General features: G+C 42.4%; 1 protein-coding gene across 7 annotated transcripts in view; it reads left to right on the top strand.

Moving 5' to 3' along the window:
- LOC138755508 (putative Polycomb group protein ASXL3) overlaps positions 1–24,047 on the top strand; it is a 360,016-nt gene that overhangs the window by 150,965 nt on the left and 185,004 nt on the right. Inside the window, exon 1 of one of the 7 annotated variants that reach the window (XM_069921611.1) lies at positions 8,009–8,115. The exons of the other annotated variants lie outside the window; for them this stretch is intronic. Coding sequence (XP_069777712.1) covers positions 8,047–8,115 — 69 coding nt within the window. The 5' untranslated portion in view covers positions 8,009–8,046. Of the gene's footprint in view, positions 1–8,008; positions 8,116–24,047 lie in introns of those variants that run through there. 7 annotated transcript variants of the gene reach the window in all.

Below are 24,047 nucleotides of genomic sequence, written 5' to 3'. Positions count from 1 at the left end.
CAAAAGCTAAATATAAACTCCATGAAATATTAAAAATTTAAAAATACTAACAGACTTTTTATACATAACCTGCTACAAAATCAAACCTAGTGCAATAGATGACAGCAAAGCTTCACTCCCAAATGAGCTCAAAGCCTTGTTCGCATGATTTGACCACCAGAACAAGTAAGAACCATTGCACACCCCCATGTCCCTGATAATCCTCTACTGACTGTATCCAAGGATGACGTGAAGGCTGGCTTTAGGAGAGTGAACCCAAGGAAAGCATCCAGTCTGGACAGGGTAACCGGCTGAGTACTGAAAACCAGTACTGACCAACTTGCCAATGTATTCATGGAAACCTTCAACATTTCACTCCATGGTGCCCACCTGTTTCAATCAGGCCTCAATAGTACTGGTTCCCAAGAAGAATGTGCTAACCAGCCTAAATGACTACCGATCAGTGGCACTCACATCCACAGTGATAAAGTGTTTTGAGAGGCTGGTGTTGAAACATATCAGCTCCTGTCTGAGCAGTAGCAAGGATGCCTTCCGATTTTCCTACTGTAACAATTGATCTGTGGCAGATGCCATCTCACTGGCTCTACCCAAAACCCTGGAACACCTAGACAGCAAACGCACATACATTAAGATGCTCTTTATTGACTACAGTTTGGCATTCAACACCATCATCCCCTCAAAACTGATCAGTAAACTCAAAGACCTGGGCCATTGTGTAATTGGATTTTGGATTTCCTCACCTCCAGACCCTAATCAGTGAGGATTGGTAAGAATATCTACCCAATTGTCATTAGTACTGGAGCACCACAGGACCACATACTTGACCCCCAGCTGTACTTGCTTTACATGATTATGTGACTTGGTAGAACAATAACATATCTATAAATTCGCTGATGATACCACAGTAGTCAGTTGTATAAAAAGGGTCAATGAGTCAGAATACACAAGGGAGATTGAAAACTTGGCTGAATAATGTACTAACAACTGTGACGCAATGGGTTAATTAAATATATACTTATAAAAGGGCTTAGAATTGGGTTAGCTGTTAGCTGATGGTAGCCTGAGTGTACTCTCTGTAGAAATAACGAGTGGCGGCTAGTCTTCCTGGTGTGGTGAAGAGGAGAAGAACCTGGAAAGAAGACAAATTTCTTCTGGGAGTCACTCTTGTTTGGGGTGTCCAACAAGCCACAACTTTCCTGTCTGGTAATTCTAAGTAAAGCACTGAGGTTTGCTTGAATGTAATGACTGTTTGATTCTGTGCACAAGATTGAAGATTACTGGAAACTGTAGCCTTGAAAACATGGATGGTGGAAGATTGGCTAGTAAAAAGTACTTTCTTGAAAATGCATTACACACACTTGGCTTAGGTTGGGAGGAGGGATTGTGTAAATAACAGTGTTGATAAGTTAAGTGTTGATCTTGTTGTTCTTTCCTCAGAGATTTAAACTAATTTTGTTTCAGGAACCATTGCTTTGGTGTATTTTTATTGCTGCTGGTACATAGGATTCACTGAACTCGTAACACAACCTCGCACTCAATGTCACCAAAACCAAGGAGCTGTATTATATAGTCAGGATAATGTGAAATATTTTGTAACCATGTATGAATATACACTTCTTTCTGTAGAAACTGTAGTGCACCACTGTGGGGGGGGGGGGGGGGGTGTGGTGTGTGGAGGGGTGTGTGTGTGAGAGAAAACAGTTTCCTGAGATGGTGGAAGCCATCAGTAAGTAAAATCTCTTCTGTTATTTGAATCTTGCATCTTTAAGTTATTTAAGAAGCCTCCCAAGTAACACAGAGACATAACATGGTGGCAGTGGTGTAAGAGAACAAGAATAAAGCCATACATTTGATTGCAAATCACTGAAATATGAAAGGGAAGAAGAGAAAAAACATTACTGGAAAAAAAGTGGCTGAAGCCATAGCAGTTCACCCAGTGAGGAATTGGGAGCCTGAAGACATTGTTGAATTGTTTAAAAAGTTTTAGCAGAAGTGCAATTTAGCATTCTCAAGCTATTTTAAAAATGCCACAACAGAGGAGAAGATCAGTTATTCACATCTCTGGTCAGGGGAGCGAGGCCTTATTTAATAGCTCGGAGCTTACAGAGGTGGAGAAAAATGATCCAGAACAGATATTTGCAAAGTTTGCTTCTCACCTTGAACCCAGGTCTAATCATAGAATTAAACGCTATGAATTTCAAGGCTTAATGCAAGAGACTGATGAAACTGTTGATAACTTCCTCACTAGACTAAAAATTGTTGCTGCAAAATACAGATTTAAGGATATAGAGGAAAGATTAGTTAATCTACTAATATGGGGAAGTGCCCATATCGAAGTGCAAAAGTCTCTTATAGGGAAGGATAGCTTGAAGCGGGCTAAAGCTATAGACACAGCCAGGGCCTTCAAAGTCATGAGGACACAAATGAAATCCCTATCTATGCAGACCCACCAACAGCAAAGAGAGGAAAGAGTTGATGCTATAAAGAACACAATCAGAAAAGTGCAAACCCCCAGGTCCTGCAGGAAGTGCAGTAGACAATACCCCTTCAATGATCGAAACAAATACCTCACGTATGGTTCTGAATGCAGAGCCTGTCGTTAAGCAAACTACTGGGTGAAGATGTGCAAGTCTGGTATGAAGAAAACACCAATACCAGTGAAGAAAAAAAAACAAGCAGGAGATCCACTACATAAAAGGAAACAACAATGAGGACTTTGTCACCCAGATACTGGTCAGAGAGTCCACACACCTTCATGAGATGTTGGGTGAGATGAAAGAAGGAAGTGAGTTTCACACAAGGATCCAAATACAGAGGATAATCCAGAACAAACCTACTATATTTAACCTAAAGGTGAAGCTGGATACTGGTTCACAAAACAGCATCCTTCCACTCAGACTCTACTGCTAGATGTTCCCAGAGAACATAATAAAAAGGTATCCAAAAGATGGTGCATTGGAAACAGCAAATGTCACATTAATGGCCTCCGGTGGACCCATGATCATGCAACTAGGGAGAGCTAAGATCAATGGCTGCCATAAGGGAAAGAACATCCTCTGTATGTACTACGTGATAGATGCAGACGGACCAGCAATTCTAGGTCCAGATAGCTGCCGGGAGTTGCAATTGATCTCTGTCATGAGATCCAGATGAAGAAGATATCCAAAAGGTTCAACAGAGACACTCCATTGGAAAACTGACCTCCAGTCACAAACAAGGCTGAGCTCATGAGCATGTACCCGGAATGCTTTGATGATTCAGTTGGATGCTTTGGAGTCTTTGAATAGCACATCTCCATAGATTCTTACTGCAAACCAGTCGTCCAGGCCCCAAGGAAAGTACCACTAGAGATTAAGAAACTGGAGCTGAACTAAAGGACATGGAAAGGATCCAAGTCATACCTTGAGTGACTGAGAGGGTAAATTCCATAGTGGTCAAAGAAAAAGCAAATGGCCACTTGAAAATATGTCTGGACCCTAAAAACTTAAACCAAGCAATAAAAATGTGTCACTACCCAACACTGACACTAGAAGACATCAAGGCGGAACTAACAGGATCCAAAATCTTTAGCAAGCTAGATGCTAAGAATGGCTGTGCAGCAAGGCCAGCACCATTTTGGGGTTGCTGCCCTTTAAGCTGCCCTTGACGTTCGTCCACTGGTTTGCTTGTTGGGGCCAGTGTCACTGCGCGGGCTGCTGGTGTTTGGTTGAGCTCGCCGCCCAGATCACCGGCTTGATCACTGCAGCAGTGGGTCACCACATGAACCTTCCCCACCCCTGAACTGGTGGTATTGTCCTTGTTGTTGGAGGCAAAGTCTCTGCAGCCTGCCTCTCCAGTGTGGTGCTGGTGTCTTAACCGGGTCCAGGTGTGCTGGCTTGAGTCTGTATATGGTGAAATCTTTGTCTTGCCTCCGACCTCCAACTCGAACATGGCCCCATTGTTGTGGATGGCCCAGAATGGACCCTCGTATAACCTCTGCATCAGTGGATGATGTACAGCCCTGTGAATGAAGACATAATCACAGTCCTGCAGGTCTTTGGGTTCGTTGGTCCTCGTGTGTCCATGCCTGGAAGGTGGAATCATGGCCAGGTTACTGACTCTTTCCCTTAGCCTGCAGATGAAAGTTGCCAAGTCATCCTGCTGTCTGCCTGGGAATGGTATGAATTCTCCATGGACCACCAGTGGAGCTCCATAGACGAGTTTGGCCGAAGAGGTGTTGAGAGGTCCTCCTTGGGTGCTGTGCGGATGCCCAACAGTGCCCATGGTAGCTCGTCTACCCAGTTATGTCCTTGGAGTCTGGTCATAAGCGCAGTTTTGAGATGCCTGTGGAAGCACTCCACCAACCCATTGGACTGTGGGTGGTAAGCTGTGATGCAGCTGGGCTCCACACAGGGTGACAATGTCAGAACACAGACTGGAGGTGAACTGGGCCCCATTGTCGGTCATAATGTGGGATGACCGTAGCCTGAACTGCGCCACCCAGGACGAGTTGAGCACCCTGGTGCATGAGGTCATAGACATGTCTGCCAGCGGGATTGCTTCTGGCCACTTGGTGAAGCAGTCGACTATTGTAAATAGATGCGGAAACCCTGGGATACTTGCAAGAGTCCTACTATGCACACGTGGATGTGATCAAACCTTGGTTCCGCGGGTTCGAAGTGCTGATGTGAGGTCTTGGTATGCTGCTGTACCTTGGTTGTTTGGTACTGCATGCACGCTTTCGCCCACCCGCTGGCCTGTTTCCACATCTATGCCACACGTATTTGCTGACCACCAGCCGTGGGCCTGATGGATGGGTGACCCAGCCCGTGGATGGAGTTGAAAACTGCTGTCTCCAAACCACCAGGATGATAGATTGGAACTGGCAGGTGACCACATCGCACAGAGGGTGGTGTTACCTGTGCCAACTGGGATGACCTGAACTGCAGCCCTGATATGGTAGCCCTGTATTGGGGCCTCTCCTTGTCCTCTTGTTGTGCCTCCACCAGTGCCACGAAATCCACTCCCCTTGATAGCACATTGGTAATTTGTCTGGACAGTGCGTTGGTCACTACTTTGCCCTTGCCGGAGACATGCCTTACATCCATGGTGTATTCCAAGATGTAAGACAGGTGTCATTGCTGGCGGGCTGAGATCTTAGCCAAGGCGAAAGTCTGGTTTGTGATATGTGAAGGACCTGCCTTCTAGGGATTACCTGAAGTGGTGGTTGGCTAAGTACAGCGCCAGTAGCTCTCTGTCGAAAGCGCTGTACTTCGGTTCTGGAGGCTGCAGATGTTTGCTGAAGAAACCCAATGGCTGCCAACTTCCTTGGATCTGCTGCTTTAGAACTCCACCGATCGCCTTTCCTGAGGCATCCACCATTAGGGTCGTTGGAGCGTCTGTCCTGGGATGTGTCAGGAGAGCAGCGCCCGCCAGGGTTTCTTTGCCCTTCAATAAGGCCTCCTCTGACTTCTCGTCCCAGGTGATGTCCTTTGCCTTGCTTGCCATCTGGGTGAGCAAGAGCCGCATGATCCTGGCATATGAATGGAAGAACCTGTGGTAGAAATTGATCATCCCCATGAACTCTTTGGTTGTGTTGTGCCTAGGAAACTTCCGGATGGCTTCCACTTTACTGGGTAGCAGCATGGCTCCTTCCCAAGTTATCCTGTGGCCCAGAAGTTGATGACCTCAACCTCGAACTGGCATTTGGCTGGGTTGATCATCAGGATGAATTTGCTCAGTCTGGTGTAGAGTTTGTGGAGGTGCGTGATATGCTCCTGTTGGTTCCTGCTCGCCACCAGATGTCATCCAGGTACACGAAAGTGCCGTCGAGGTCTTGGCCCACTGCTCCCATGAGTCTCTTTAGCCTGAACGAAATTCGAAGGAATTTGAAAAGGCTGAATGGGGAGATGATAATGGTCTTGGGGATATCATTGGGGTGTACCAGGATCTGATGCTATCCCCGCGCAAGGTTCATCATGGACAAGATATTTGCCCAGTACAGGTTAGCCACGAAGTCCTGCATGTGCTGAAGGTCCAGATCGTGCTGTCGTTGGCAGCCCTCAGTGTGGGGCCCAACTGCCTATTCCTGGTGTCCTGTCCTTACAGGGGCAGGATGCTGACCTCTGCTCCTGTCTCCACAAGGAAGCATTTTCCAGACTGGTGGTCCCAAACGTACAGGAGGCTGTCTTGTTGGCCAGCCATCGGGGCCTGAAACTTGCATGGCAGCCTGCACCAACGGGCTCCAATTCTCCATCTCTGGTGGTAGAAACACTATTGGTCATTGGGCTCGTCTCCTCTGTGGGGCTGCTGTTCTCTCATTGGGGCTGCCTGGGTTTAGTTGTGGGGTTTAGTGACAAGTCCCATGGACACTGAGCACTCTCTCTTCTGTTTCCACTGAACGTCCACTCATGTTGCAAATTTCCAGGGGTTGCTGAAGTCTACGTCACCCAGGAGCAGTTGGACATCCTTGGGCAGTTGTTCCAGGAACGCCTGTTCGAACATGATGCAGGGCACACGTTTGTCCAAGAGGACCAGCATCTCATTCAGGGGAGCTGATGGGGCTTATCCCTTAGCCCGTCCAGGTGGAGTAGGCGTTCTCACCCCATGAGAGCCAAAAAGTCTTGATCAGAAAGTCCTTGAAGGCAGTGGATGCAACTTCTGATGGGCGGGGTCTTGGATGAGGTTGGCCACCTGGCTTGCTGTGTCCTGGTCCAGTGCACTCACCATGTGGTAGTACAAGGTCGATTCTGCTGTGATCTGCTGGATCTGGAACCGTGCCTCAGCCTGGTCAAACCACACGTGTGGTTGATTCGTCCGGAAGGTCAGCAGCTTGAAAGCGACTACGTGGACTGCTGCCGGTTCGCTCATTTTTGGGTTTAGATGCTGTCTAAACCATCAATTGTAGCCATGTGCTACTCAAAAGAAGACAAACGCACATAGTCAGGATGAGCTCTGTGTTTTATTAGGGGCTCAGGCCTGACTTTTATACTTGCACTGATCCTGCCATTGCCCCCCTTTACTGAAGTCATGACCCGCATAACAAAAGTGGGTTTCCCACACGTGGGTACTCTCCTGCATAACAATTCCCTTCTTCACCACACACTGTCCCTGTCTTTTGGCTGTGCAGCAAGGCCAGCACCATTTTGGGGTCGCTGGCCTTTAAGCTGCCCTTGCCGTTCACCCACCCGATCGCTTGTTGGGGCCTGTGTCTTTGGTTGCGCTTGCCACCCAGAGCACCGGCTTGATCACCACGGCGATGGGCCGCCACAGGTCAATATTAAAACTCACTGCTGCAGGATGTGGTAGAATTAGATAAGATCATGACATTAAAGGTACCTTCGGGCAGCAACCTCCTTTGAAGAAGACCGCAGAGCCCACCTCACTGACAAAAGACAAAGGAGGAAAAACCCAACACCCAACCCCAACCAACCAATTTTCCCTTGCAACCTCTGCAACCGTGTCTGTCTGTCCCGCATCGGACTTGTCAGCCACAAACGAGCCTGCAGCTGATGTGGACATTACCCCTCCATAAATCTTCAACCGCGAAGCCAAGCCAAAGAGAAGAGACAGGCTCTTAAATAGATATGGCAAGAAAGGATACTGACAATGTGTTAAATGGGATTACTGTAGAGATGGGCAACAAGGATAGATGGACATAGTAGACTGAATGGCCATTTTGTGAACTCTGCAGCTATGCGGCTCTATGATTAGATTGATCTTATTGATCCTATGGACATTGGTAAAACATTGACACTGTTGAGGCATGACAAGCTTTTAATGGCAACTGGATTATTATTGGTTACTGACAAGGTCTTCTTCGAAGCATTCACAATTTCAGTGGGGTTTCTGAACTTTTTGCTCCTCAGTCAGATTTTAACAAAGTAGCCTAATAATTAATTTAACAAATGTTATTTTACATGCCTGTTCTTTCATTTTCCTTAATATTGATTTCAGATTTAAGATTTATTGTCAGAGTACATACAATGACATCACATACAATCCTTTTTTTTCCCTGCAGCGTGGGAGAATTAGCACTTATTGGGAGTGCAAGAAAAACTGTACACAATGCACACATGTAAACAAATGAAGAAATATAAACAACTGACTGCACAATACAAGGAGGAAAAAAATGAAGTGAGCAGTTAAGTCCTTAAATGAGTCCCTGATTGAGTTGATTGTTGTGGAGTCTGATAGTCAAGGGGTAGCATTTGTTCTTGAACCTGATGATGCGAATCTTGTAGCACCTAAACCTCTTTCCTGATGGTATCAGCGAGAACAGTGTGCTTGTAGGTTTGGATCCTTAATGATTGCTGCTACTCTCTAATGGCAGCATTCCCTGTAAATATTCTCAATGGTGGTGAGGGTTTTGTCTGTAATGTCTTGTTTTGTGTACACTACCTTTTGAAGGGCTTTCCACTCGGGGCATTAGTGTCCCCATACCAGATTTTGATGCAGCTAGTCAGCACACTTTTCACCATACATCTGTAGAAATTTTCCAAGGTTTCTGGCGTCAAACCAAACCTCCGCAAACTCCTGAGGAAGTTTAGGTGACGATGAGTCTGAAGTTATTGTTGATGCACAATTTTTAAAATTTGCTGCCAAGCTTTCAATCTCCCTCCCGTATATTGACTCATCGCCATTTTTATACCACCTACTATTGTGGTATCGTCAACAAATTTGTAAATGGTGGTGTTGTCATACTGACCCACGCAGTCATAGGTGTAAAGTAAGTAGAGCAGGGGCTATGAACACAGCTCTATGGTGTTCTGGTACTGATAGATATTGTGGAGGAGATGTTCTTACCAATCCTCACTGATTGTGGTCTGGAGGTAAGGAAAACACTTTAACACTAGCCCCTTTCAAATTGCAGCACCTGGATAGCCCTCCTGGGACCCGGGTATGATTACTGGGGCAAAGGTGCTGGAAGCACCTTTCAAATCGCAGGGGGATCTACCCATTAAATTGCCAACCTGTCGATTTAAGGGGGTTCCTACCCCGCAATGATGCATCACACACTCACCAGAAGTACTGCTGGATGTTCAAAAGCTGGCTGCCAGGTGACATACTAACCCAAGCGCTGACATCACCAGAATAAGTGGGTCAGCCATTTTCATTTTCAAATCAGCCATGGACGAGGCTCAGATAAGTTTAGCTGGGTTCCCTGACTACCTCTGAGGTAGGTTAAGGATCCAGACAAGTTTTGATGGGGTTGACCTGGTTGGACTCTTTCAAACTCCTGTGTAACTGGGACGCTAACCGTGCAAATTGCCTGGTTAACCCCATTTTACATAGCAGTTTGAAAAGGCCTAGTGTTGATGTGAATGCCACTGGTCAGCAGTCATCAGGTAGGTTACTGCTCTCTTCTTGGGCACCAGTATGAATGATGCCTGTTTAAAACAGGTAGGTATCATGCCCTGCTGGAGAGAGATGTTGAAGATATATATCATGAATGCATTGGTAAGTTGATCAGCACAGATTTTTAATGCTTGGCTAGATACTCCATCTGTTTACATCCGGTACCGCACGGATGGCAGTCTCTTCAATCTGAGGTGCCTGCAAGCTCACACCAAGACACAACTACTCTTTGCAGACGATGCCGCTTTAGTTGCCCATTCAGAGCCAGCTCTTCAGCGCTTGACGTCCTGTTTTGCAGAAACTGCCAAAATGTTTGGCCTGGAAGTCAGCCTGAAGAAAACTGAGGTCCTCCATCAGCCAGCTCCCCACCATGACTACCAGCCCCCCCCCACATCTCCATTGGGCACACAAAACTCAAAATGGTCAACCAGTTTACCTATCTCGGCTGCACCATTTCATCAGATGCAAGGATCGACGAGATAGACAACAGACTCGCCAAGGCAAATAGCGCCTTTAGAAGACTACACAAAAGAGTCTGGAAAAACAACCAACTGAAAAACCTCACAAAGATAAGCGTTTACAGAGCCTTTGTCATACCCACACTCCTGTTCGGCTCCGAATCATGGGTCCTCTACCGGTATCACCTACGGCTCCTAGAACGCTTCCACCAGCGTTGTCTCCGCTCCATCCTCAACATTCATTGGAGCGCTTTCATCCCTAATGTCGAAGTACTCGAGATGGCAGAGATCGACAGCATCGAGTCCACGCTGCTGAAGATCCAGCTGCGCTGGGTGGGTCACGTCTCCAGAATGGAGGACCATCGCCTTCCCAAGATCGTGTTATATGGCGAGCTCTCCACTGGCCACCGTGACAGAGGTGCACCAAAGAAGAGGTACAAGGACCGCCTAAAGAAATCTCTTGGTGCCTGCCACATTGACCACCGCCAGTGGGCTGATATCGCCTCAAACCGCACATCTTGGCGCCTCACAGTTCAGCGGGCTGCAACCTCCTTTGAAGAAGACTGCAGAGCCCACATCACTGACAAAAGGCAAAGGAGGAAAAACCCAACACCCAACCCCAACCAACCAATTTTCCCCTGCAACCGCTGCAACCGTGTCTGCCTGTCCCGCATCGGACTTGTCAGCCACAAACGAGCCTGCAGCTGACGTGGACATTTACCCCCACCATAAATCTTCGTCCGCGAAGCCAAGCCAAAGAAGAAGAGATACTCCATCTGAACCAGATACATTCCTAAGATTCACTCTCCTGAAAGCAGCTGATGTCATTCTCAGGGTCATGATGGTTCTTTCTTGTTCATGTGGTTAAATCGGGTGTAGAAGGTATTGTGTTCATCTGGGAGTGAAGCCTTGTTTTGTATCAGGTTATGTCATTTAGGCCTGCCATACTTGTCGGGTAACCCTTGTGGTTTCTATTTTTGTCTGGAAACTCCAGTTCGCTGGGAAATGGCTTTCTGCAGGTCATACCTGCTCCTTCTGTAGTAATTCAGATCTTTCGGCTTAAATGCCTGTGATCTGGCTCTCAGCAGGTTCTGGATTTCATTGTTCATCCAGGTCTTCTTGTTTGGGGAAATCCCTGAATGATTTTGTGGGAACACACTCATCAACATCTGTTTTGATAAAGTATTTGATACCCCTGATCATCAGCTGAGTCCTTGAACACCACCCAATCTGCTGAATCAAGGAAGACCTGCATTCATTCTTCTTCCTCCTGATTTCTAGACCCTCTCTTTTTAGGGACTGTCTATACGAAGGATTTAAATTTCAGTTGAGGCAATATCTGAACCCAGGTTGATATGAACAACTTAAAAACTTTGTACTTCTGAAACATTAGTGTGTGTATTTTTTGAGCATTTAATTCATAGATGTATTGTCCAATCATTACAAAAATGCTCTCTCAATCTAGGTGAAGTCTTAAACTAATTTTGGCAGGATATTGGAACACAAAGAAGATGTGTATTTTATCAAGATTCAGTTGAATATATTCAGTAGGCAGAGCAAACATGAACATTAAAAGGCACATGGGAGGACTGGAAAGCTAAATTGCAACAATTTTAATGCAGTGAGCTTGACTGGTAGACCAGATGAATTTAGCATTGATGAGTATGTGGGAATATGATATTACTGCATCACTGAGACATGGCTGACACTATATTCTCATGCTCAGATTAATGTGTAAATGCTGTAGCTATTGATAAGAGTAGTCCTTATTCCTCTCAAAACTGAACAAAAAATGCATTGCTTATCTTCTGCTACTTGCTGTCATGCATAGAATTGCTACTTGGCTGAAGAGAACTGCAAATAAGACTAAAGCTGATTGTCAGGCGTGGTGGAGGATGTAATTTGTGTAAAAAGCCAATTTAATCTATATATAACCTTCCTCTGTTGTAAAAAGCGGACAATAGCAGATGTCTTCAGATCCTTTAATCTGCAATTAGTCAAACTCCAAAATAAATTTGTATTGATTTTTCCATTTCAAAATTGTGTTTATTAAAATAAATAAAATATCTAATCAAAAAAATACATTTCTTCGTATTTATTGTAATCCAGAAGCAACTGATGTTTCTCTAACAACTTGAATTATTGACTTTTTATTGGAAATTCTGTGAGGCTGAAATGAGTTTTGGGTGATAACACCAAACAGGCAATTGCAAATCAACTATCTATTTCACACCATGCGACTTTTTATTTCATCATAGAACATCAGGCTGTGCGTAAGATGGCTGCCAATTCATTATTGCTTGTTTTAAAATATTGCCCAAGGTGAATATTAGATCTGATCTGATTGGTTTTGTTTGATCTTCTCTCTTTAATGTCTCTGTTTAGTGTTCCTTGTGAGCAACTGCGGTTTCCTGATCTACCTTAAAGCACGCACAATGCAGAATCATAAATTAGTTTCTCAACCACTGAAGTGTAAATGAATTTAATGAATCTAATTTAAATGCCACCCTTGTAGACTATTTCTAAGAAATATGATGTTATTTAAATAATAAGGTATGTGTGTTAAAATGGTGACAATTAAAACACATTCCAGGATTCCAAATTATAAACCTCTATAAACCTGTATAATTTGTTATTAATTTAATATTTATAATTTTTGTTTTTATTTTTTCATAATTTGTCCCATTCTGTGCTTGCCCATCTTTATATTATCTACTATGAGTATGAAGCCACAACAGATGACCTGTTCTCTGTGGACAAGATAAGCTCCATAATTTTTTTTTAAATTTTAAAGTTCATTTAAAACTTTTCAATGAGGAAATAGCTAATAGAGGAAATTATTACATGACAAGCTATTAACTTTTGTTGTCATAAATTGTCTTGTTCTGCTTTAACAAGTACCTTCATCTCATCCCTTTCTACCTTGCCTAGTCCAGAACCTCTGCCTTTCCAATTATTTTTTGCCATCAATAGCAAACCCTTCAGTCGGCAGATAGCTGCTCTGTAATTTTCTACCTTGTTTTACGCCATCTTTAATATTTCTGCAAAACAAGCCGTTCTGTTTTCACTATATTTATTAGTCTCCTCTGAGTACTTTCAATCAATTTCTTTCAGGCTTTCCATCTCTTTCTGAGAAGTAAAAGTGACCAGCCAGATTACATTCACATTTGGTGAGAGATGTGACGAAATGGCTGAAAACACTTTCCGACAAATCATTTGCCCTGTTAATATTCCATTGAAAATTTTGAATATCAGAACTTTAGAACTATTCACAGGCAGCAAATTCATATGGTGATGTCTGATCCTGGTATCGACATAACTCCTGAAGAAGAGCCCAGTCCTAAAATGTCAACTGCATTTTACTTCCTATGGTTGCTGTGTGACCTGCTGATTTTCTCCAACACTTTTTATGTACTGCACTGGAGCCTGGCATATGCAGATTTTCTTGTTTACCTCTTGATCTCCATTCTATTCAGTTTGTCTTTTTCTATGGTTCCTTTAACCTTTCATTCCAAAGAAACTCCTTTTCTCTTATTTATAACTAGCCTTTTATCTTGTGACTTCACATGACCACCTCTGCCCTTAGTCTTAATTACTGGCATCATCAATGTAAAAATTTTATCTTCAATGATGCTTTAACCCTTCATCACTCACAAACTTTCCATAGTTATTGCCAGATCCTCTGCTTTTGAACTACGTCCATGACTTTGACTTGTCACTTTTAGACATGATTAAACCCATACCTTACTGATTAAACCCATACCTTACTGGCCATTTCTTTTTCTCCACAGATGCTTCTTGACATGCTGGATTTGTCCAGCAGTTTATTTTTGTTGTCACAGGTTCAAGCATCTCCAATTACTTGTCACTCCATTCTGGCAAACTCATCCTGCATCACCATCCATCTATCCAAAGCATCCTGCCCACGCCCTATCCTGAATCATCTCCTTTGCTATCTGAACAAAAGCCTCAAATTTTAATTTCCCATTCTCTTATTTAAATTTTTTCACCACCTTTCTGATAATGATCCTTATCATTAACTCCAGCCCTACATGGCCACCAGAGTTATGTGATCACAAGTTATTCCCAAATCCCAATGCATTACCACAGGGAGTCATGCTTTTTCTTTTTAAAAATATTTTTATTGATTTTAACAAAGAACTTATACAAAAGACACAATTCAATAAAATGATATGGATAGTTAAACAAACAATAAAACATTCAATATATCAAAATCATACATAAATTTTAAATCATATCCATAATTCATATTACAAATGCTATATACTAAAAAAATTAGTAACAAAAAAAAGAATAAAAGGAAAATTATAGAAGGAGAAAAATGCAAAAATCTTGCCTAAGAGCATTGCTAGATGCTATATATCAGGGGTGTCAAACTCAAATTCACAGAGGGCCAAAATTAAAAACTTGGACTAAGTCGTGGGCCAAACTAAATATTTATTGAAAATTTTCAACAACATCTGCATGTTTTCTCTTCTTTCAACATATGTAATGTTAAACTTTTTCTTATTAAAATAAATGTTTAATAATAGTTTTGGTTAAACTCTTTCCAGAAGAAGCATTAACAAATGAGAAAAAATATTCAATAAATAATATTTCTCTATAGCCTTTAAATTCCTTTTAAATGTATTTTTTTCACAAGCCAACAAGTCAAAAAAATAACAACTTGTTTCAATGAAAATCCAATCTTTCAACTATGAACAGTCCAAAGTTAACCAAAGAAAATATTAATCCAAGCTTAGCTTGCTACACTGTGATTTACTCTGATGCACCTGGGTCTAAACCAGATACTTGGCATCTCTTCTTAGATGCAAGTTCATCAAACTCTGGGGTCAGAGTTTGCCTCCCACCTGTCTTGAAAGGTCCTGTTTTCTGTCTTTTGTTTGGCCATTTTTTGTAAGGGGTTTATTACATGTGAGTTGGGCGACAGGTCGCAGATGCTAATGAAAGTAAACACAGGAGGTGGGGGCGATTAGCGGGCTGACGGGCCAGCGCCAACGCATTTGCAAAGCATTCTAGGATTTGTAGTATTAGCTGTGCATGCGCTATACTGGCACGGTGGCCAGCGGGCCAGCTCTAATACATATTTGATATGTTCTTGCGGGCCAAATATAATTATATCACGGGCCAAATTTGGCCTGCGGGCCTGAGTTTGACATGTGTGCTATATATGATTAATATTAAAAGAAAAATCAATGGAAAAGATACGAGTCAGACAATTTAAATACAATGAAGGGAAATTATAAAGTAAGAATGAGTCATAAATGACCCCCATAAAGTCTGAAATCTTATACGGTACAACTCCGATTATCTAAAATTGGATCTCCGAAATCCTCATTTATCTGAATTTTTAAAAAAATTTTGGATAAATGAGGATATCCAAAACAAAACAGAAATTCTCATTTATCCAAAATTTTTCGGAGCTAAACAGACCAGGGACATGGCACTCCCGGCAGGAGCATGGACCTCAAGCTACTGGGTAGGAGTGGGAACCTTGTGCTACCAACATGAGCAGGGCCTCGGAGGGGACGTGTCAGAGATTGGTAGCGGCCAGCATTTTTTTGGTGAGAATTTAATATGATTTTACTTTTTAAAAACCCTTCCCTTATTGTTTGTTGTTGTTTAAACACTGTTACAAGTGATTTGCTGTTTCTACTGGGCTGATTCGTCATTCAACATTCTCACTGCTCATGGGAAGAAGCTGTTCCTCAGCCTGGTGGTGCTGGCTCTGATATTCTTGTAACTCTTTCCCAATGGGAGAAGCTGAAAGATGCTGTGTGCCGGGTGGAAGGGGTTCTCAATGATTATGCATGCCTTATTCTGACAATGATCCCAGTAGATCACTTCGATGGGTGGGGGGGGGGAGGAGGGAGATTCCAGTGGTCCCATCTGCCACTCTTATAGTCCTGTGGATTAACCTTAAATCCATTTCTCTGCAGCAACTGTACCACACTGTGATTCAACCAGCCAGGATGCTCTTGCTAGAGCATAATGGTGGCTGATAGCCTTGCCTGCTTCAGCTTTCTCAGGAAATGTGGTCGCTGTTTCACCTTCCTAATAAGTGAGAAGATGCTGAGTGTCCACAATAGTTCACTAGTTAAATGAACTCCAAGGAGCTCGGAGATCTCCATTTTCTCTACTACAGAAATGTTGATGTATAGTGGAGGGTGGTCTTTTCTGGTCCTCCTGAAGTCCACAGTCATCTCCTTTGTTTTGTCCACATTGAGACTCAGGTTGTTACTCTTGCACTATTTCACAAGATTTTCCTCCTCTTCTCTGTAGTGTTGACTCATCATTGTTGCTGATGAGGCCAGCTACTGTTGTGTCATCTGCAAACTTGATGACACTGTTGGAGCTGGATCTAGCAATGTAGTCATAGGTCAGTAGCTTGAACAGGATCAGGCTGAACACATAGCTTTTAGGTGTGCATATGCTCAGCGTGACGGTGCTAGATATTCTGCTACCGACCTGGACAGACTGTTCTTTCCGTTAGGAAGTCCAGCATTCAATTACTGGATTACTGCAGTTTATCTCTGCATGTGGTCACGCTGATTAGCCATGCTCTTATCTGGGGCAAAGCTACTTGGTTTCCAAGGTCAAATCAGAATCTGAAGAATCTCCCAGTTAACTATCATTGACCCTCCCCCTTCCCCTGCTCTTTCCAATGAAGCATCAACTTTCACAACTGTGAGATTCCAGGTGTATACTATGATAGAATATAGGTATCTCTTTGGGAGATAAATTGGGGCAGGGTTTTTAGTGTAGGTCACATACAAACACTTTAAAACAGATCTTATTTAAAATACTGGAGCTCTGCTAATGCTAGACATATCAGCCCCAGAATCTTTGCAGAAGCTTTGGAGAGTTCCCAAGAAACTTCATTCATGGATTGTTGTTTACAAAAAGGGAACAGATGAAAGAACTTGTCATAGCAGCATTCTGTCTGGAGTGGAACTTGCTGTTCTAGGAGGGTCATGTGGGCTTGCAAGCAGAGAGAGTCAAACAGACTTTTTATCTCTGAGAAAGTGACAGAGATCAGTTTTACAGTCAGCAACAGCAACTGGGACTGGAACAGGACAAGCTGGCAAGCTTGTGGAAAACCCCATTTGGAAGACAGGTTGTGAGTGCTTAATTCAGCCTGCTCAAAGCCCTTGTGGTTCATGCAAGAGGAGAGGACTGGCTGTCTAATGTTTCACTTGAAATAACAGAAACAAAAAGGAACTCTGTGGTGACTTGAAAAAAAGAGGTTATCATCTGGAGAACTCTGAGGGGGCAAGTTTCTTTGGCAAGACACTGAAGTGGCTGATTGAAAAGGAAACAGTTGTGGGTGTACAACGAACAAAAAATCTCTCTCTGAAAACCGACAAGAACCTTCCTGAGTGGTAACCATTTACCTTTCAAGCTCCAAACCCTGGTGAACTTTATAAATGTTAAATTCTGTGCACAGTATTAGAATTGCCTACAACCAGTGAACTTGGAGGAATGAGAAGTGAGATTGGACTGTGAACCAAATAACTTTTCTGAACTTACACACACATTACATACATGTGCACTTAGAATTAGAAAGGGGTTGTTTGATTAGTTACGTCAATTGTGATAAGTTAAAGTGTGATTTTGTTTTCATGAGGAATGAGAAGTGAGATTGGACTGTGAACCAAATAACTTTTCTGAACTTACACACACATTACATACATGTGCACTTAGAATTAGAAAGGGGTTGTTTGATTAGTTACGTCAATTGTGATAAGTTAAAGTGTGATTTTGTTTTCATGTTTAAAGATAATTAAAAGCAACTTTTGTGTAAGTAACCATTTGTCTTGGTGAATATCTATTGCTGCTGGGTTTTGGGGTCCTCTGGGTTTGTAGCTGTACATGACTACTTTTTCCTCTAGCATTCCTTCGCATTTCCTTAGCATTCCTGTGTTTTCAGATGCCTTTGAAAATCTCACTGTTGTTAGTCATGATTCAGTGCTCCTTCTATCTGCTGATTGAAATTGTCCACCTCCTCACCATTTTTTTTAATCAGAAGCTCGGATCTATCTCCCTACTTCACTTTATTTATTTCCATTATGAAGACCTCTCCTTCCACTCTTATACATTGCCAAGCTCTACCCCATTGCTCTAGCATTGAATGTTTCAGCACGATAGTTGGAGAATATAAATTAGCCAATTGTTTTAAATTGTTAAAGAGGCCAATTTATCCATTCAAAGGTTGATATGAACTGATGCATTATCCTTGTAATAGAGGAGGCAGAGGAGACATAAAATCCAAAGGAGACTAAGTAAGAAGGGTTTATTGTAATCACCTAAGATTCTAGGTGAGGAAAGAAATGTTCACTTATTGGCTGCTAGGGATCTGAAGTTAAAGCACAGGTGGAGGAGCTCAGCAGGTATCGCAGCATCCAGAGGAGGTAAAGATATATAACCGATGTTTCAGGCCTGAGCCATTCTTCAAGGTATCAATAACAGTAGACAGGTGCCTGAATAAAAAGGCTAGGGAGAAGAAAATAAAGGGCAGGGGGAGGACCACAGTGCAACAGATTAAAGTGATAATTGGACATGAATAACAGGGCAGGAGAGGAAAGGGGAGAATTGATTGGGGGAGGGGCAGCTCTATGAATGCAGAGCTGAAAGAAAGGAAACAGAGGGAAAAGAAAAGAAGAGAGAGAGACCTAGAGAAAAGGAGAAATAGGGATAGATGTGGGAGGGAACCAATGGAAACTGGAGGTTGATGTTATTGTCATTTGGTTGGAGGGCACCCAGACTGAACATGATGTGTTGCTCCTTCAATTTGTGGGCAGCTCCAGTACAGCAGTGCATGAGGCCATGAACAGACATGCTGGCATGGGAATAGGGTGGAGAATTAAAAAGGGTGGCCACTTGCAAGATCTTCACTATTGCCGCAGACAGAGCCGAGGTGCTCAATGAACCCATCCCCCAGTCTGTGTCCAGTCCTCCCAATGCAGAGGAGACCACAACAGGAGTACCAGATGCAGTAGATAATCCCTGCAGATTCACGAGGTGTTACTTAAAAGGACTGTCCTACGCCCTGACGGATGGTGAGGGAGGAGGTATGGGTGCACATGTAATATTTCCTGCAGTCACAGGGGTAGGTGCCAAAGGGGTAATTGGTGGGAAGGGAGGAGTGGATGAGAGAGCCAGGGAGGGGGCGGTATCCGCAGAAAGCAGAAAGGGGAGAAGAAGGGAAGAAATGTGGCAGCAGGACCATCCAATAGATGGCAGAATGTTTGATGTGGAAGCCAGTGGGGTGGTAGGTGAGACTCTGTCTGAAAAGGTGATAGAAGCAAAAAACACTCATCATATTGACAAAATTGGATGTTATTTGCAAAACTGTGATTTGCTACCAGTGAGAGGGATTAAGCACAGAGGCAATAGACAGAATCCCTCCTGCTTTTTTCTCCCCACTCAAACTGAGGAATTTACAGTGACTCACCATTATCTTCTCAAGAACAATGGAAATGACTGTTGCTTTTGCCAGTGACTTCCACCCACAGTCCATGAATAAAGGTTCTGATTAGTTTTAGTCCATAAAACCAAAGTACCCATTTCACACTAAATTATAATATATCATGAAAAGAAAGTAGCATTATAACAATTATATTTTATGCCACTGGAGTGAAGAAACGTTGAATAATGTTGAAAAAAGAGCAAAGATTCTTTTAATGCTGTAATTATTGGAAAGAATTTCAAGATCAGAATTGAATACTAAAATTATCTAGTAGGACTTAAAATTTAATAGAATTCCTTGTTGATCTTTCAACATTTGAATTAAATGTGATCGCGAAGTGTAGATTGCTAACAAATATAAGTATAGATAGAGCAATACGAATTAGGGTCTGCATCAGTTGCATTGATTATTTTCATCATCATGGAAATTAACTAGCAATTCCTTCTGCTACTTCTTACTTTCAAAAGATGGTTTTTTTTTAAATCACTTTTTGAAATGGTTCAGTGGGCAAGCTGGGTGTACCATCAACTCGTACCTAAATATGTTAAAGCTGCAACGCAGGACTTCTTGTGCACTAATCTGCAAAAACAATATGTTCTCTCAATTAACAGATCAGGTTAAACTCTGTATTCTGACTAAGTCATGAATGGTGGTGGGCATTTAATCAGCTCAGAAATATCTCACCATTAATAATGCAGGCCCAACTTGTGAGTGCTATGGATAAAACCAAAGCATGTGCAGTGATGTTCAGTCTAGAATGCCAGCTAGACAATCTGCCTCGGCTTCTTTATGAGATCTTTACCATTATAGAAGTTTGCCTTCAGCTAATTCAATACAGCCTATTCATTTCCTCAGCCATGTTCATATCCTGATAAATAAATAAGTCCAGCATAAACAGCCCACTGAGACGATGGTTGGAGACAGCTTCTTAACCACTGCTGGTACCTCCACACATATGTTCAGTAGAACGTTTCAGGAGTTCGACCCAATTGTGATGATGTTGTAAATTTGGAGAGGAACCTGCAGGTAATGGGGTGGTCTGATATTTTTTTTTTCTTTCTTGGGGTTAGAGGTCTTGAATTGAGGTTTGCAGTGGGATTAGCCAGAGTTGGACTTGGCAAATAATTGCACTGCATTTTAGAGATTTTATACACTGTATACCAGTGGTGGAGTTAATAAAGTTTTAGATTACAAATGCTTAGCCCTTCTCAATTATTGATAGACCCCTTGGATTTAACACAAAAGCAAGTCAGAGGCTGGGTATTTTATTGTTAGTACCTATTGCCATGATACCTCAAAATTTTGTCTAAAAGTCACAAATCAAGAAAACATTTTCTTGTTCATTGATGACTGACTAAAACCTCCATAAAATTTACTCCCGTAGTTACCTGGACTACAGCTCTTCTCACCCATTCTCTTGGTAAGATGCAACTCCTTTCTACTAGTTCCTTCGTCTCTGCTTCATCTGTCTCCATGATGAAACTTTCCATTCCAGGACATCAGAGATGTCCTACTTCAGTAAATATTGTTTCCCTTTCACTGTGATCAATGCTCCCCTCACCTGCATCTCCTCCATTTCCCACACATCTGGTCTGGCCTCATCCCTTCCTGACATGACATGGATAGGGTTCTTCATGTCTTCACCTACCACCACTAGCCTTCAAATCCAATATATTATTCTATACAATTTCTACTACCTCCAACAGAATCCCACCACCAGATATACTTTACCCTTCCCTACCCTCTCCCTTTCGAGATATGTCTCTCTGCAACTTCTTTGTCCACTCATCCTTTCCCTCTAATTGCTCCGCTATCACTTTTCCCTGTGACTGTACCAAGTGCTTCACCTGTACCTCCACCTCCTCCCTCAACACCATTCATGGCCCCAAACAGTCAACATTAAGTGAGGCAACAATTCACCTGTGAATTTGTGGAGGTAATTTACTGTCCATTGCTCTTGATGTGTCTTCCTTTACACCAGAGAGAACAGGTGCAGTTTAGGGTGCTGCTTAGTGGAGAACCTTCACTCTGTCTGCCACAAAGCTGGAATCTTCCACTTTAATTCCATTTCCCATTCCTATCTCACATGTCTGTCCATGGTCTGCAGTCCTGCCAAGTTGAGGCCACATGCAAATTTAAGGAACAATACCTTCTATTCCATCTTAGCAGTATCCAGCCAGACAGCATTAACACGATCTTCTCCAATTTTCAGTTACCACCCCAGCCCCTATGTTTTTTTTTTCTAAACTACCCCCCAACTTGCTTTCCCTTCTCTGCTGGACCCATTCCTCCTCTTTTCCTTCTCTGTCAACCACACCTTCATTCATCCAGCTCCCATCCTCTTCCTCCTATCAGAATGCATCTTTCTCAGCCCTCTGCCTCTTTCTCCTATTACCTCCAGGCTTCCTATTTCTTCTCCCTCCCACCTGTATTCACTTATCACATGCCAGCCTGTGTTCCTCCTTCTACCTTTTTACTTGATCTCTGTCCATTTCTATCTATGCATAATGAAGGGTTTTGTTCCAAAATATTGATGATGTATTGCCTTCCACGGATGCTGCTTGACCTGCTAAGTTCCTCCAACATTTTGTGTACTTCTCCAGTTTTTCAGCATCTGCAGTCTCTGTTGTGTTTACCATTGAAGCCCACATTGAGCTAAACCAGCAGCAGTTAATGTCAGGTCTCATGCTATCCTAACAATAAGAGTTCCTCTGGCAGTCCTGACCCAACTGTAAGAGTTAAAATGTATTTCTTGCAAGCAAATTCTGTTCTGTGGCTTTCAACCAATTGTTTGATATATTTTATACCGTCTCCTGGTAACAGCCACTTTGAAGGTCATAACTTGCCTGAGAAAGATAACCAGGTCAGTTAGTTTGTTTTCTTTGTTCTATAAAATGGTAAGGAACTTGGAAGATTCCAACAACTTTTATTAACCGTTTAACCATCATTTAACAACGTTTAATCATCTTCTAACAACATTTTAGCAACTGATAATAGCATTAAAAATGTTTAATAAACTCTGGAAAACTCATCTCAATTTTGGAATGGATTTATTTATAAAGCAATTATAAAGGACAATAGTCACTACACGAAACCATCTTAAACTACTTTAACAATAGCCTTTCTTTAATCATTATGTCAGATTGGGAATCTTTACTGACAATGGGACATTGTACAATTCCATTTGTACAGAAATAGAAACAATCAATGCAAGATCGAGACAGCCTTTAGGGATGGAATGACGTGCTAATTAATATTTTCACTACAGAAGTGCCAGGAAAAGACCACCCCCAATAAGAGAGTGTCTAATTCTTTATCTTATATGGCATTGAAATTATCTACATCTCAATGTATATCACCAAAATGTTGGAATATTTAGCAGGTCAAGTAGCATTTGAGCTATAAATATAGATTCATTACCAGTTGAAGTAGGAATCAGGGCTGTAATTTTGATTAGTATTTGGTAATTACAAGCAATACTCAGAAATAATCCATTGATATTAATCATTCAATACAATCAAGCAATTGGAATTCCCATCACAGTATTGAAAAGCTCCCTTAACATTGAGTAAATAAGAAAAAAAAATATCTGGAAGAATAATTTCCCCACAGGATAAGGAGAGAAGTCAGAATCAAAATCAGGTTTATTGTCATGAACATGTCACAAAATGTTGTTTTGCAGGAGCAGAATTGTGTATTACAGGTGCAAACATTGCTATAAATTACATTTCAGTAAATTCATTATTTAAAAATATATTTGTGCAAAAGATAAAAGTGAGATAGTGTCTGTGGCTCATTGTCCATTCAGAAATCTGATTGTGGATGGTAAAAAGCTGTTTTTGTAAAGTGGATGTTCATCTTTAGGTTCCTGTACCTCCTTCTGAATAGTAGCAAAGAGATGAGGGAATGGCCTGGGTGGTGAGGGTCCTTGATGTTGGAGGTTGTTTACTTGAGACCCAGCCTCTTTAAGATGTCCTTAATGGAGTGGAGACTAATGTCCATGATAGCGCTGGCTGAGTTTACAACCCTCTGTAGCCTTTTCCTGTCCTTTGCATTGACACTTACATATCAGATGGTGATACAACCAGTTAGAACGCTCACCACAGTACACATATAGAAATTTACAAGGCTCTTTGGTGACATAACAAATCTCATCAAACTCATAACGAAATAAAACCACAAACAAGCTTTCTTCATCAATGTGTCAACATGATGGCCCCAGAGTATATCCTCAAAGATGTTGATACCCAGGATTTTGAAGTTCTTTACCTTTTCCATTGCTGACCCCTCAATGAGGACTGGTTTGTGTTCTTCTAGTTTCCCCTTCCTGAAGTCCATAGTCAGTTCCTTGTTTTTACTAATGTTGAGTGCAAAGTTGTTGTTGTGACACCATTCAACTAGCTGATCAATCTCACTCCTGTATGGTTCCTCAATGCCATTTGTGATTCTGCCAAGAACCGTGGTGGCATCAGCAAATTTGTAGGTGTGATTTGAATTGTGCCTAGCCACACAGTCATGGGTGCAGAGGGAGTATAGTAGTGGGATAAGCGTGCATTCTTGAGGTGCACCTGTGTTGATTGTCGGTGAAGAGGAGACATTGTTACCCAATTTGCACTAACTGTTTTCTTCCAATGAGCAAGTCAAGGATCCAATTGCAGAGGGAAGTACAAAGGCCTAGAATTTGAAGCTTGTTGACCAATACTGAGAAGATGATGGTGTTGAAAGCTGAGCTGTAATCGATGAAAAGCAGCCTGATGTACATG

This window comes from Narcine bancroftii, chromosome 2 (genome assembly GCF_036971445.1).
Source record: "Narcine bancroftii isolate sNarBan1 chromosome 2, sNarBan1.hap1, whole genome shotgun sequence".
NCBI classification, from domain to species: Eukaryota; Metazoa; Chordata; class Chondrichthyes; order Torpediniformes; family Narcinidae; genus Narcine; species Narcine bancroftii.
This window is presented reverse-complemented; position numbering and strand designations above follow the sequence as displayed.